The sequence below is a fragment of the Colossoma macropomum genome, unplaced genomic scaffold, assembly GCF_904425465.1.
Source record: "Colossoma macropomum unplaced genomic scaffold, Colossoma_macropomum, whole genome shotgun sequence".
NCBI classification, from domain to species: Eukaryota; Metazoa; Chordata; class Actinopteri; order Characiformes; family Serrasalmidae; genus Colossoma; species Colossoma macropomum.
This window is the reverse complement of record NW_023496043.1, coordinates 115258-129588: the sequence shown is the minus strand read 5'-3', so window position 1 is coordinate 129588 and position 14331 is coordinate 115258. Positions and strand designations below refer to the sequence as shown.

The 14331-nt window shown below is 37.0% G+C and overlaps 1 protein-coding gene and 1 pseudogene across 1 annotated transcript; both read left to right on the top strand.

Moving 5' to 3' along the window:
* Positions 1-13933, top strand: LOC118804366 (stonustoxin subunit beta-like). Its single transcript, XM_036564867.1, has 12 exons — positions 1-106; positions 2812-2904; positions 4122-5878; positions 7619-7738; positions 9278-9366; positions 9462-9660; positions 9767-9880; positions 10805-10906; positions 11092-11180; positions 13182-13386; positions 13479-13592; positions 13714-13933. The coding sequence occupies exons 2-12, from the start codon at positions 2814-2816 to the stop codon at positions 13756-13758; spliced, it is 2925 nt and encodes a 974-aa protein (XP_036420760.1). The 5' UTR covers positions 1-106; positions 2812-2813; the 3' UTR covers positions 13759-13933.
* The window catches only part of LOC118804370, a 72404-nt pseudogene continuing 58079 nt past the window's right edge, over positions 7-14331 (top strand).

The following is a 14331-nucleotide window of genomic DNA, read 5'->3' as shown; positions in this document are numbered from 1 at the left end:
TCAGACTCTTCCAGAGGAGAGAAGAATAACTGGCAACAACAGAACAACAGAAGCCTTACTTACATTTATCTGCCTGCGCACTTCAATAAAGAAACTTCCAGACAAGGTGAGATAAGTAAATCTACTTATTACCTTATTATTATTATTATTATTATTATTATTATTATTGCTGCTATTAAAGCTTCAACTACTGCAGCCTTTAAAGGTGCCTGATGGTGGTGGAAAGTGAAGAGCATATTTTCATCAAAGCACATTTAAATGTCCCCTCATTTCAGGAAAGCAATGTGACAAATTATACTAATGACACTAATTTTACTAATGAGTACTTTGTTGCAGATTAATCAATGAAAGCGGCCCATACATAAATAATTTGTGCACATATATCGTATCAACAGAGCCACATTAATTTGAGATTTACATTTGCAGATGCATTATCATTAAAACAGATGCAGGTGCATTTTCATTGAAACCAGTTTGTAAATAATGTATAATGTATCAATTAAATTTGACTGAATTTTGGATGAAACATCTTGGGCGGCGTGAAATGGACACTGAGTTCCCTACGGGTAGCAAACAATACTGTGTTGACTGAACTTGCTGTAATACATCTACATCTATCAATAAGGCATTCCTGAATTCCTGACAGTGCATAGAATGTAAAGAATAATAAAGACACATTAAAAATAACAAAAAAAAGTAATATTTTGCTTCTGATCATGTCAGTACTGAGATATTAAGTACAAAAATACCAAGCAAGACAAAATACTGAAAAAAACACAAGTACGTCACACAGGAATGAGGACTAACAAGAACATACACTGTTAGAAATAAAGGTTCTGTGCAGGTACATTTTTTTCGTCATCAAGCTACAAATAATGTAAATGTTCCCTCAAAGAGAGTCTCAAACATATATAAAGCACATATATAATATGTGAATATTAATTTCTCTCCAACTGTGGTTTTAAGGTCCAATTGTGTACCTTGAATAGGTTTTTCCAGGTGAAAAGTACATAGTTGTACCTTTTCATAACCTAATGTTTTAAAACAGAAAAATAAAATAAAAAGGCTGGAGACGAGACGGGGTCTCCAGGACTATAAATGAATAAATATTTGTCTTGTATTAGTCTTGAAGCTGAGCATTTTTAATCAAAATATGGGTAAATCTGTTCTGCTGTACAGCCCACATTCGCTCTCCAGTTCAGTTTTACCGCCTTTTTGATCAGTTACATTTAAAGTACTGCAGTAAAGTTAGTTCAGGGGTCAGCAATATGTGGCTCCACAGCAGGATTAGATTTGTAGGTAAAAATAAAATAATCCTCCTTTGCAGTAAAATAAAGCTCTGTTGATCGTTCTAACACAGTTGTAGCAATAAGTGGTTTTAAACACTGGAGTTATATTATGTGTAACTGCTAATTCACCCTTTAAGCTTGAAGGTGGCGCGCAGACTGCTGGTCACTATAGTAACACAGACACCCTTGCGACACCGTTGACATTTGTAGATGAATGGACTTATTTGCTATTATAATCACTCCAGCTGGTTTCCTGATGCGTTTATTCACAACGTTAAACTGTCAACCATTACAAAGTCACAAAGCTGAAGTCAGGTTCTTGTTCAAATTCTCCCATTTAACCTAAATGGTGCAGCAATTACATTCTAGAGCCTCAGGCACCATTTAAGGTGGAATGGAAACATTCGAACAAGAAGCTGGTGAATGAGAAGCTGACAGTCTCGTAAAAAGTCAAACATTAAGAGACATTTTAAAACCGTTCCGCTTTTGAGGAAAGATTTCCTGCTGGAGATGTGAGAAAAGCAGCTATATTGTTGAGCTAAAGCTCAAAGCAAAGCAAAGTAAGTCTTCGTTTTTTTAATACGTTTTAGTTTATACTAGCACATCCACCCACAACATAGGCAATAAATAGCGTGAATAACAAAGCAAAATGATTCAAATTATTTGTCTATTTTTTCATGACCATTTAACCATGATTTGAAGGAAAATTTTAACCAAAGAATTGTCATATTAATCTTAACTGCATCCATTTTAACGATTCCTTTTCATTTTATTTATCCCTTTATATGGATCATTCTTTGACTTTAGACTCTTTGACTTTAAACTCTTTTGCTTTGAGTGACCCTACACCTTAAATATGTTTATTTAAAAAAAGATGATTGAACATTCCATTTCAATTTTAGATAATTTGAACATATCAAAAACTACAAAAAAAGCCAATACATCACTAGCAAACACAGCTTTGTTTTACACACAAAAAATCATATATTTTATAAAAAACATAAAGTGACCATTCTTAATGTTACACACTGACTTCCTGACTATGGGATACATGTACTTCAAAACAATGGGATCTCACTGCTCACTATGTGGCCATGAGAGACAGGGATGTAGACTCACTTCCTGCTCTAAAATGCAGGGGTGTGGCTAAAATAAGGCTCAGCCCACAGACTAAAACAGTTCTGGTAGTGACATGAAAATGTGCAACAGCATTTTTGGAATAAAGTATTTTATTTAAAAATTAAACTCATGACACAAAATCTTTCAACTTAACTTTAAAAGCAATTAAAAAAAAACATTTCTTTACAAACAAAAACTGCAAAAAAAGAAAGTATTATATTTTTCAGTTGAAATGTAGGGGTTAGGATATGGGACAACTGCTTCCTTATAGAAAACACCCCATATTGCTCTCTCAATTAATGTCTTGGGTTTAAATAAATCATAATTCTTTTTTCGCTGTGGGACTGTTTGAACTAATTCCAAATATTCCTTTATTCATTGCTTTTTTTATTTATCTTGACAGTTATGGAGCCTAAAACAATTGAAATGGCAGCCCTGGGAAGGGCCCTGTATCCTGGCATGTTGTACGACTGCCGCAGAGATTCTTTCATTCCAGGTAATAGTGTCGTATACTACATGAAATATTGTTTACTTCAAGCAAACTCAATGGGAACATCCACATCTCTGACCATTCACATGTATTTACTAACTTACAAAATGATGTGGCGCAGAATTTAGTCTGAGGCATTGGCCCTTATCAAATTTGCATAAAACAAAGCAAACAACAAAACATGTTAGCTGTTTTTTTGGTAACACTTTCTATGAATGTCACGTTTGTAAGCATCTATAAACACATTCATAACATGTTATAATGCATTCATAAGGCATAATAAACATGGCTATAAATATTTTTAAAAAATGCATTACACGTTATAGCCATGCTTATTATGCATTATGAATTGTTAACATAATGTTATAAGTACTGTTCATAACAAATTATAAGAGCTCATAAGTTGTATTTGTCTGCTCTAAGTAAAGCAAAGCATACTGTACTAAAGCCTCCTCCAGTGTTAAGAGTGAGGATTCAAGTTGAAGTATTTACTGAAGGATTTACTGAAACACTAAGACATACACAATAAAGCAGATTACAGGCTTCAAATGTCAGATTTTAAACTAGTGCTGCTATCAGTGTTTTACCCAATGTGGGAAAGTTAATGTACACCACTGTTAGCTTGGCACTAACTTAATACTGTATATCCAATAGAATGCTAACAGAAATTAGCATCACTGTACTGTAGTGTAGGGATGTTAAAGAGTGAAGGTTTTGAGCACTTGATGTTAGAACCAGTGAGGGAACAAATTACAATGACAGCACTCTAGTATCTCGCCTCTCTGACTCCAGGCCTTCATTCCACAGTGACTTTACACTCAAATAAAATATTGGAATTTTAGAGCATAAATAAACTTTGCATTGTCTTTACGTTCTCCAAGCTGGGACTGACTTCTTTGGCACTGAAAGTATAACATATTCTTAACACTACTTATAATGCATTATATTAACATGTATAATAAACATGGCTATAAAGTGTAATCCAGTGTAATTCAATTTTATAAATATTTATAATCATGTTTATAATGCCTTATGACATGTTTTAAATGTGTTTATAGATGCTTACAAATGTGACATTCATAGAAAGTGTTACCGTTTTTTTTTCTAAAGATGTTTGAATGTGCAGTGTGATTACAGTACACCTACAGTCTACAAACAGGGGCAAGCATATAATAAAGTGACCAGTGATCAAAGAATAAGCTCCAGACTCTCACTCATTTCAGGTGTTACTCTATGGGATAAACAGTCTTTGTCCAAGGATTTGGATGTGCATCGACAGCCCAAGACTGATCTGAAATTTGTTGCTTCTGACTCACTCCAGGATAAGGCCAGTGTCCTTGACATCAGCGCCTCCCTCAAAGCCAGCTTTCTGGGTGGTTTAGTGGAGGTTGGAGGCTCAGCCAGATACTTGCGTGACAAGAAGTCCTCAGACCGTCAGTCTAGAGTTACTATGCAGTATAGCCAGACAACAAGATTTGAGCAACTTACTATGACCCAGCTGGGTAAAATCTCCTACCCTGAGGTGTTTGAGCAGAAGACCGCCACTCATGTTGTTACAGCTGTACTGTATGGAGGTCAGGCCTTCATGGTGTTTGACAAAACAGTCTCAGAGAATGAGGACAAACAAGAGGTTGAGGGAAACCTAAGGGTAATGGTTAAGAAGATCCCTTCATTTTCCATTGAGGGGGAAGGAGCTCTAAAGATGAATGAGAATGAAAAGAAATTGGCTGAACATATCAGCTGTACATTTTATGGTGACTATGAGCTCGAGGAGAGCCCCACCACATACATGGAAGCCTTGCAGCTATACAAGAAGCTGCCATCGTTGCTGAGGCAGAGGGAGAATGATGCTGTGCCTGTGAGGGTTTGGCTCCATCCCCTGGCACGTTTGGACAGTAAAGCAGCTAAGCTGGAGAGAGAAATCGGAGCAACGCTCATATCTAAAGTCGAAGGCTTGTTGGAGGAGCTGGGAGAAGCGGAGAGGAGATGCAATGATCTGGTTCAGAACACAACAGCAAAAAATTTCCAGGATGTGGGGGAAAGGCTACACACATTTCAAGAATCGTTTGGTATCTACAAGGTGCTGTTACAAAAAGCTCTGGCCAGTGTCCTTCCTGCTATTCGGGGTGGGGAGGCAAAAGACAGTTCACTGGCTGACATTCTGACTACCCATGCCAACTCCCCCTTTAGGGCTAGCAAGCTAAAGCAGTGGTTAGAGAATGTTAATGGTGAACTAGATCTGCTGAGTTCCTACACCAGGGAACTGAGTGAAGTCCCGATAATCACATCCTCAGCCCAGTTCAACAGCATCCTCTTCAATCCCATAGTGGACACAGTCATATGCTTCTCCTTCACTTCTGTGAAGTATGAAGATCCATATATGCAAACCATAACAGAGTTCCTGACAGCAGATCCATTTGAAAACCAGTCAACAGTTCCGAAATCAAGTGTGCAAGACTTCAAGCCTTGGTTCAGCAATCCTGAAATATCTAAGAAGATGAAAGAGAACCTTTCCCTCTTCAAAAGTTTTTTTAATGCCAATAAGGATAAGAAGACAGCCAGGTTTGTCATTTCATCAATCTCAGACCCCTCCAATCCTGGCATCTCCATCCGCCTGTATAAACAAGAGAACACAGTGGATGACCACTTTCAGCCGGTGTCCAAGCCTCCTGCTCCCAGCGTGGACATTCAGAATAGGAATGTGGTTCTGAAGCTTCAGAAGTCCCCGACTGGAGTGACAAGGCGGTACAGAGTGGAATACAGAGTAACACAGCCCGATGCTTCAGGAGCTGATGGTGGCGCTTGGGAGACCATAGACACTCCAGATACAAAGGAAACCTTCATATTAACTGGACTGCAGCTGGCCAACCAATACTGGGTCCGGTACAGAGCGGTCAGTGATGTGGGAGTGAGTGAAGCCAGTGAATCTGTCCAGTTCTCCCTCCAAGGGAAGGTCACCGTTCCAGGGGGCAAGTCGTGGGTCAGTGCAGAATTTCTTACTTTTCTAGATATTGTTTTGTAGCATTCACAAGATTTTGCATGACTTTTAATATTAGCCTGTAGGCTTTGGTAAAATCTGAGCAAAATCAGTTAAACTTGGTCATGCCATTTCTGAATATTTGTAGGCCCAAATTTCTTGGGGATCCTCACCTGCCTTGTTTACCACCTCATTTCCAAGAAAGTTGGGACGCTGTACAAAATGTAGAAAAAAATAGAATGCAATGATATGTAAATCACAAACCCAATATTTAATTCAGAACAGCGCAAAGACACCTTCCAAAAAAGTTGGGTCATTGGCATGTTTACTTGTTTTGCACCACCTGCTATTTTAACTACACTCTGTAAGTGTTTGGGAACTGGAGAGAAGGAATTCTGTAGTTTTGAAAGTGAAATGTTTTCCCGGTTTTGTATATATGATTCCAGCTGCTCAACAGTTTGGGGTTTTCTTTATTGTAATTTTTCATTTCATAATGTGCCAAATGTTTTTAGTGTTGACAGGTGTGAACTACAGGCAGACCAGTTTAGCCCGCGGACTCTTTTACTATGGAGCCATGCAGTTGTAATATATGCAGAACGTGGTTTTACATTGTCTTGATGAAATAAGCAGTGGTGGACAGTAACTAAGTAAATGTAACTCGTTACTGTACTTAAGTAGTTTTTTTGTGCATCTGTACTTTACTGAAGTATTTCCATTTTGGGCGACTTTTTACTTTCACACCACTCCAATTCAAGTATCTTCAAATATCTCAAATATCAAATATTTTTTATTTCTGAATTTATGCAAACTCTGATTTTTATTTTATTTATTACATTTTATTGTAAATTTGTTTTGGCTAGTTTATGTTTATGAACAGAGATGCAATATAGTAAAGCAAAACTCATTTGTGAACCTGTATTTAAAGTTTTTATTAAACTTACACTTGTAACTAAGTCACAAATAAATCTTAAACTTGCAAAAAGTTATTTCAGAGCCACTCGGTTCTACCTAATGGAAATTGTTTGCCTTCAGTTACCTTGTGCTTATGATCATTTTAATAGACAATTTTAATTAGTGTCAGACTAATTATTGACATATGATTAAAAGACTGGTAACCAAGAGTGACACTAGAGTATTTTCACCTAAAATGAGTTAATGAAGCAAGAGCCTTGTTACAAAAATAGGACATTAGAGTCATAATTAATCTTGTAGTACTTTTACTTTTGATACTTAAGTACATTTGAAGGCAAATACTTTTGTACTTTTACTCAAGTGGAGGTCTAAAGAGAGGACTTCTACTTTTACTGTAGTAATATTTTACCTTGGGTATCTCTACTTTAACTCAAGTACACGATTTGTGTACTTCGTCCACCACTGGAAATAAGCAAGGGCTTCCCTGAAAAAGGTGTCATCTGGATGACAGCATGTGGTGCCAAAACCTGTATATATCATTCAGCATTAATGGTGCCTTCACAGATGTGCAAGTCACGGAGTGTAGTTAAAATAAGAGGTGATGCAAAACAAAAGTGAGGGTTAATTTTTTGCTTTCTAGATTTGTCTGGAAACAACAACAACAAAAAAAAACCAATGTATATGTACTTGTGGGGCCTCTAAAGAAATCAAATCAAGAGATTTTTTTTTTTCAAATTTATCTCATGGTAGTTATCAAAAATAAATCAGAATATCAAGTTCAAGTCACTGAAAAATCTATAATATCCTATCATATGTTTGCATTCCACACAGAACTGGACCTCTTCCTCCCTCTTTAATGAACTAAGGAAGAAAATAATGACCAACTTGGGCGTCTCACGGTGGAGTCTGTCAACCATCACGTCAGAAGTTTCGAATCAGCTCAGCGATATTGTGAGTAGTTTCAATTAAAGTGTGGGCTCAAGAGTGTAACAACTTCAGTGAACATAATCTGATCGTTTGCAAAATTCTAAACTGCCTCCTTTAGCTACTATGTCAAACATGTTAGCTCAGGCTGTCTGGTAGCATCTGAAACCCTTGTATTAACAGACTGAAAACTTTTGCAGTCCAAAGAAAATGTAAAAGCATGCAGAGGAGAACATTTGAAATCATTATTTATTATTATTTAAGAGTTAACTGTCTTTAAAAGATGTTTAGTGCAGACAAAAAATTTTGAGACCTGGCAATATTAACGCAGGCCAGTTTACAGCAAAAATATTCTGGAAACCATGTTTTCATTATTCAAACCAGGGAAGTCTTCTAGCCACTGAGCGTTATAAAAAACAAGGAAGAGGTTGAAGCCATAGGTACACATTTATCAAGCGTGTCCAATCTTATTCACAAAGGGCCGATGTGGCTGCAGGTTTTCATTCCAAACAAGCAGGAGAAAATCTTTTTGCACTTGTTTAATCAATTGGTCTCAGTCTTCAAACATTTGATAGGGTGAGCACATGCATGGTTGGAATAAAACATGCAGCCACACTGGCAGATAAGACTGGACACCCCATACATACATAGATGGGTTCAGCAAGGCATGTCAACGATGCTGCCATTTTGCACCTGTAAGCATGAAATGTAAACCTACACATCAATTCACTTTGATACTGCGTTGTATTAGCTTCCTTATTTAAATTTTGTTGAGAAGGACACGTCTTGTACACAAGGACTTTTAACTAACTTTAAGTAGGCTAAGTAGGAAACATGAATCAGGTATGTAAAATGGGCAGAGACCAACCATCAGTATTCCGGAGAAGCAAATCTCTGAAAGGCGGTTATGCGTGAGGGCATGATAGAACCCATCTCCACAAGAGCATTAGAGGGGTCAGGTACTGATGTTCGAAGCTTAGTTCTAGATCATTCCATCTCATCTCAAAGGTGTTCAGTGGTGTTTCATCCCTCCAAAGAATATGAATCTACTGCTCCATATAGCTTTAAATCCACTGATAAAAACTGTAGAGCTCAATAATTTTATAGGATGTATGGATTTCTAATGCAGTTGGCTTTTTAGTTACACATCTTGCTGGCAAACTATCACAATACAGTAAATGTGTTAAGTCCAGTACAAACAGAGGATTTATTATAACTTCTTTAGCAGACTTAGATAACCAAATGGATACTTTCACAGCCTTTTGGCCTAACTCACCTCTACATTGACCTTGGTTTTATTTAGGGATATTGGGCAAAGAGCTATGACCTTTTAACAGCTTTATTCCATGTCTCTATGTAAATTTTTAAATCATGCATTTACATTAATTTAGCACTCTGATTTAATGTAAAAATATTGTAAAAAAGCAAAAATATTGCTTTTGCCCATCTAAACTAAACATTTGCTTTGCATTGTTTCATTCAAAGTATTTATTTGAGTTGAATAAAACTAGTTAAATTGTTTGTTGTTCATTTGCTAGGTTGAACTAATGAACCATTTCTTTACAGCGCACTCCTTATGTAGGCCCAATTTCTGGAGGGCTGAGACCAGGAATGGCTCTGTACTTCCAAGGGGTTGTTAATCCAGATGCCAATGAGTATGAATTTCTAATATGTATAACACAAAATACTTTATGTATTTTATATATAACTACTCTTCTTCGAAATGAGCATTTTTTTGCATCCCATACAGGTTCGTCATAAATCATAAGCTAGGACCGAAAGATGGCGATGACATTGCTTTTCACTTCAACCCCCGTGTCAACAACTCAATGGTTCGTGACAGCTTCAGAAACGGAAAGTGGGAGAGTCCAGAAGAGACTCAAGGGTGTCCCTTAGCGAGGGGATCAGCCTTTGATATCTTCATTGTTGTCAAAACAGACGGCTACGAGGTATGGGGATTAATTAAGTATGTGGTAAAAAAAATAAAATAAGTATTGTAAATAAACAAAAAGATTTATGAACATCAAAAATAAGACTATTATATTTTCTTTCCAGGCATATGTAAACGGCCAGAAGAATTGCTTCTTCAAGCACCGAATGCCAATTGAGAAAGTGACCATACTTCACATCAAAGGAGATGTCTTCATGAACACCATTGGTTATGTAGCAGTAAGTCAGTTTCTCAGTGCTAAATGGATAAAATCTGATTGGCAGGGCCACGCTGCTGTGAATGGACTGTTTCTGCTCACATTGACCACCAAACATATAAATGAAGCAAGAAGCCACTTTTGTTTAAACTGAGGTGAGATAAGCTGACATTTTTCTCAAAAATAGGCTAAAAGACTAAACCATTCCTCTGTTAATATTCAGTACTGAGTTTGACTTGAAGTATTTACTGAATGATTTGCTGTAATACTGTAAAATAAAAACTAAAGAATATGTTACTTGAATTTCATACACTTCAAATGTTAGTGTTATTGGTAGCTCTGCTTTAAGTAGTGTTATTGTTGCAGACACAACACAGGAAATTCCACTAGGACTAGGTGCCAGTAGAAATTAACATTATTGTTGCAGTTGTACCACGACCCAGAAGGATAAGCAGTTTAGATGATGGATGGATGGATGTTGCAGTTGTAATTTGCTGAGCAAACACTACTTGTATGGCAAAAAAAACTAAAAATGTAAAAGTTCATAAATTGACTGCAGTATACTATAATGACTTAACTGGAACTTAATTATAACTCATATTATTTATTGAGAATTTGCGTATTGTATCATGTTTTATGTTGTTGGCAATAAGCCTCCTGATTATGAAGAACAACCCTCACCAGTAATAAAAACACAGCAACTTAGAGCATCTTGTGGCTATTGTATTATATTTTTCTGTAACGTAACACATCATTTAGAGTAATATAAAATAAATATAAATACAATAACATTATATGATGCTACAAAACATGGTAGAACGCAGCAGTTACCAGTAATTTTTCAACTTCCTAACATCCTTGTAATCCAGAGCAACCAGGGATTTTTTGGGGATAAAATGCATAATAAGTTTCCTTCATTACCATACTTTGTCTACTCTTTGCTCAGAACTGGAGCACATCCACTTTTGGTAAGGAACAAAGCCCAGGAGTCTCACGTGGGAAGTTTTCCCAGATCCAGTTAGGAGTGCCATATCCAGTCTGCAACCCTGTAAGTAACAAGGCACTTGAAAATTATTTGAAAGGCAAAAAATGTTAATTAAGGTTTTATAAAAACATAAACAAGTTTCATTCTGTATTAATTATGCTAAGAATCAGAAGAAGTAATGTTTTTTAAAAATCTAAGGATTTGCAGTTGTTCTTTGCCTACACCTACAATTCTTATGATCACCACAGAGCATACCTTATGTTGGACCACTCATTGGAGGGCTGAAAGTGGGACTGGCTTTGTTCTTCCAAGGTGTTGTTCCTTCAGATGCCAATAGGTACGTTCTCATGATACTGGCCAGAGGTGGAAAGTAACAAATTACATTGACTCTTGTTGCTGTACTCGAGTACATTTTTCCCTGTAATGGTACTTTTTGGAGTAAAATTTAAACACAGTACTTCTACTCTCATTTAATTTATAAGGAAACACTTCTACTTTGTTAATTTAATGTTTAATGGTGTTAGTGTAAAATATATTATGAGCTTATCAGCTTATAAACCAATTAGAAGAAAGCCCAGTTGAATTTAAAAGATTCGCCAATCAAAACACAGCAACTCCCAGCTACAACAACAGTACACAGACCTCCAGTTTAGTGGAGGAAGAAAGAGGAGAACTCTACCAGCACACACAAGGAGCAGACTTTATCCAATTGGTCATCTATATTCATTTAAAAATTAACTAAAGATAACAGTGTTATCACAAAACGTGCCAAGATCTATGCTTACACAACTCAACTTCAGCCTGATGGAGCTGCTGCCTAGCTAGGTAACCAGTCACTGAAAATTACATATTGAGTAATCTACTTTTAATTTTGACTCAATCAAATCTTTTTTTATAAAGCAGACTAAATTAAACAAGGAAAAACCATGTACAGCCTTTCAGGGCATCTAAATTACTTTGTTGGAAACAGATAAACTAGGTAGTCTTATATAATCATCTAACCATGAAGAACATGTAGTTTAACTTTTTTCCTCACATATCATACTTTAGTTTTGTCTGTACAGATTATCTCCACTGATTTATCCAACTCAACTCAGAAACATTTTCAGACTGTGATTGCAGATATACAAAAAAGTAACTGGAATACTCAAGTAGTTTTCCAATAAACAACTTATTTACTCTTAATTTTTTTTTTATTTTCTTTATTAATACTTTTACTTGTACTGAAGTAAATTATCACTACAGTAACAGTACTTTTACTTAAGTAGGGATTTTCAGTACTGTTTCCATTCCAATATTGTCACAATATGTATACACACACACACACACACACATATATATATATATATATATATATATATATATATATATATATATATATATATATATATATGATGAGCCAAAAGATGGCCTAATATGCTGTTAGTCCTCCTCCACCTGCTGACAAATCAGCTCTGATCCGCTGAGGGAAGAACTCTACAAGAACTTTGGAGGTACCGAGACATGGAACGTCATTGCCATGAAGGGGTGTACCACGTCTGCCACGATGTTTAAGTAGGTGGCACGTGTCAAATTAATTCTCCATTGCTCCAACATCCAGTTCCAACATCCTTGACCCATTGTAGGTGCTTTAGATGGTGGACAGGGGTTGGCATCACTGATTTGTTGTGACACCCTGCCCTCATGAACAGGAATTTTTTATTTTTTTTTTTTTCCGTTTTTACCCAATTTTCTCCCTAATTTAATCGTCTCCAATTCCACCCACTAGTTAGGACTCCCTCAATCACACGATACTACCAACACTAGGAGGGTGAAGGCTAGCACAGGCTTCTTCCGAGACCTGTGAAGTGCCACCGCATCTTCTCGATCGGTCACGCAACGTCATTGGACAGCTGAACGTGCTCGGACGAAAGCGCCAAACGCCAGTTCTGTTATGTTAGCTAACAGACACCCATGCTGACTAGCATCTTGTTGAGTGATGGGGGGACGCCATCCTCATTGCAAATCAGTGAGCATTGGGTGTTGTTGTTTGGTCCCTCCTCGAACCACTGTGAGCAGGTACTCCCCTTTGCTGATGAGGAGCACCCCACTAGCCTTGCCATTTCAGAGACGCTCTGACGGTGTCCTCTTGGCCATAATGACTTGGTCCTTGTTAGATTTGCTCAGATCTTCACTGCTGCCCAATCTACCGCATCTAACACATCGACTACAAAAACTAACTGTTCACTTACCTTTTGTTTTTGACACAAAATAATTAGCCTTATTTGCTTCATCTGTAAGTGTTCACTATTTTTTGGTTCATTTAGTTTCAGATATTACTTTTTTGTGTTGCTTGCAGCTTCGCAATAAATCTGAAGACTGGGCAAAGGGACGGAGATGACATTGCATTCCACTTCAACCCCCGCGTTGGGACACCCTCTGTTGTGCGCAACAGCTTCAGAAATGGGCAGTGGGGGAATAATCCAGAAGAGACCTCAGGGGGTCCATTTGTGAAAGGAGGAGGCTTTGATTTGTTCATGGTTGTTAAACCAGAAGGCTATGAGGTACAGAGCTTGAAGAAGTAAAACAAGTGAATTAACAACTTCAGTAAAATAAGTAAATTGTTACACAAACAGTTTTGCTTTATTTTCTTCAGGTAATCGTGAATGGGTACGTTTACTGTATGTTCTGGCACCGTATGCCAGTGGAGAGCGTGTCTGCGCTTCATATCCATGGAGACATTTTCATGACCACCTTTGGCCTCATTGAAGTAAGTCATTTTTGTTCATGTACTTTTTGGCAACAGCTCTGGATAAAAACACATTCATTACATTATCCATTAAAAATAGCGTATATGTATCAATTTTAAAAGTATTTTTTCTTTTCACCAGGTGGACAATGTTAATATGAAGGTCACCATACCTGCCCATATTTGAGGATACTAATCATCTCCATTAAGTTTGTTTTTTCTTTATGTTGTATTCAATATCAAAATGATGATCCTGTTCTGCATAACATTATGACCTCCTCCTTGTTTCTACTCTCATTGTCCATTTTATCAACTCAAATTATATATAGGTGCACTTTGTAGTTCTACAGTTACAGACTGTAGTCCATCTGTTTCTCTGTATACTTTGTTAGCCCCCTTTTACCCTGTTCTTCAGTGGTCAGGACCCCCATGGATCCTCACAGAGTAGGTACTATTTGGGTGGTGGATCATTCTCAGCACACTGAGAATTACAAAGTGCACCTGTATAGTAAGTGGAGCTGATAAAATGGACAATGAGCGTAGAAACAAAGAGGTTGTCATAATGTCATTCCTGATCGGTGTAGGTAATGAGGTTTTAGATAATAATCCAGTGTTTCAGGTGTCTGCTGTTTGATGGTTTATCAAGCTAAGAGTTAAAGGTACACAAATAAAGTTTTCTTAATTTGATGAAAGATTGCACATCACAAAATAACCAACTTCTGTCAACGTAACTCATGCAGTTGCTTCTGTAGCATTTGAA

Excerpts from the sequence above, each read along its gene's own strand:
- LOC118804366 (XM_036564867.1), top strand. The coding sequence starts at position 2,814 with ATGGAGCCTAAAACAATTGAAATGGCAGCCCTGGGAAGGGCCCTGTAT. Across the intron at positions 2,905-4,121 it reads CAGAGATTCTTTCATTCCAG|GTGTTACTCTATGGGATAAA; the intron begins GTAATAGTGTCG and ends CACTCATTTCAG. Across the intron at positions 11,181-13,181 it reads GTTCCTTCAGATGCCAATAG|CTTCGCAATAAATCTGAAGA; the intron begins GTACGTTCTCAT and ends TGTTGCTTGCAG.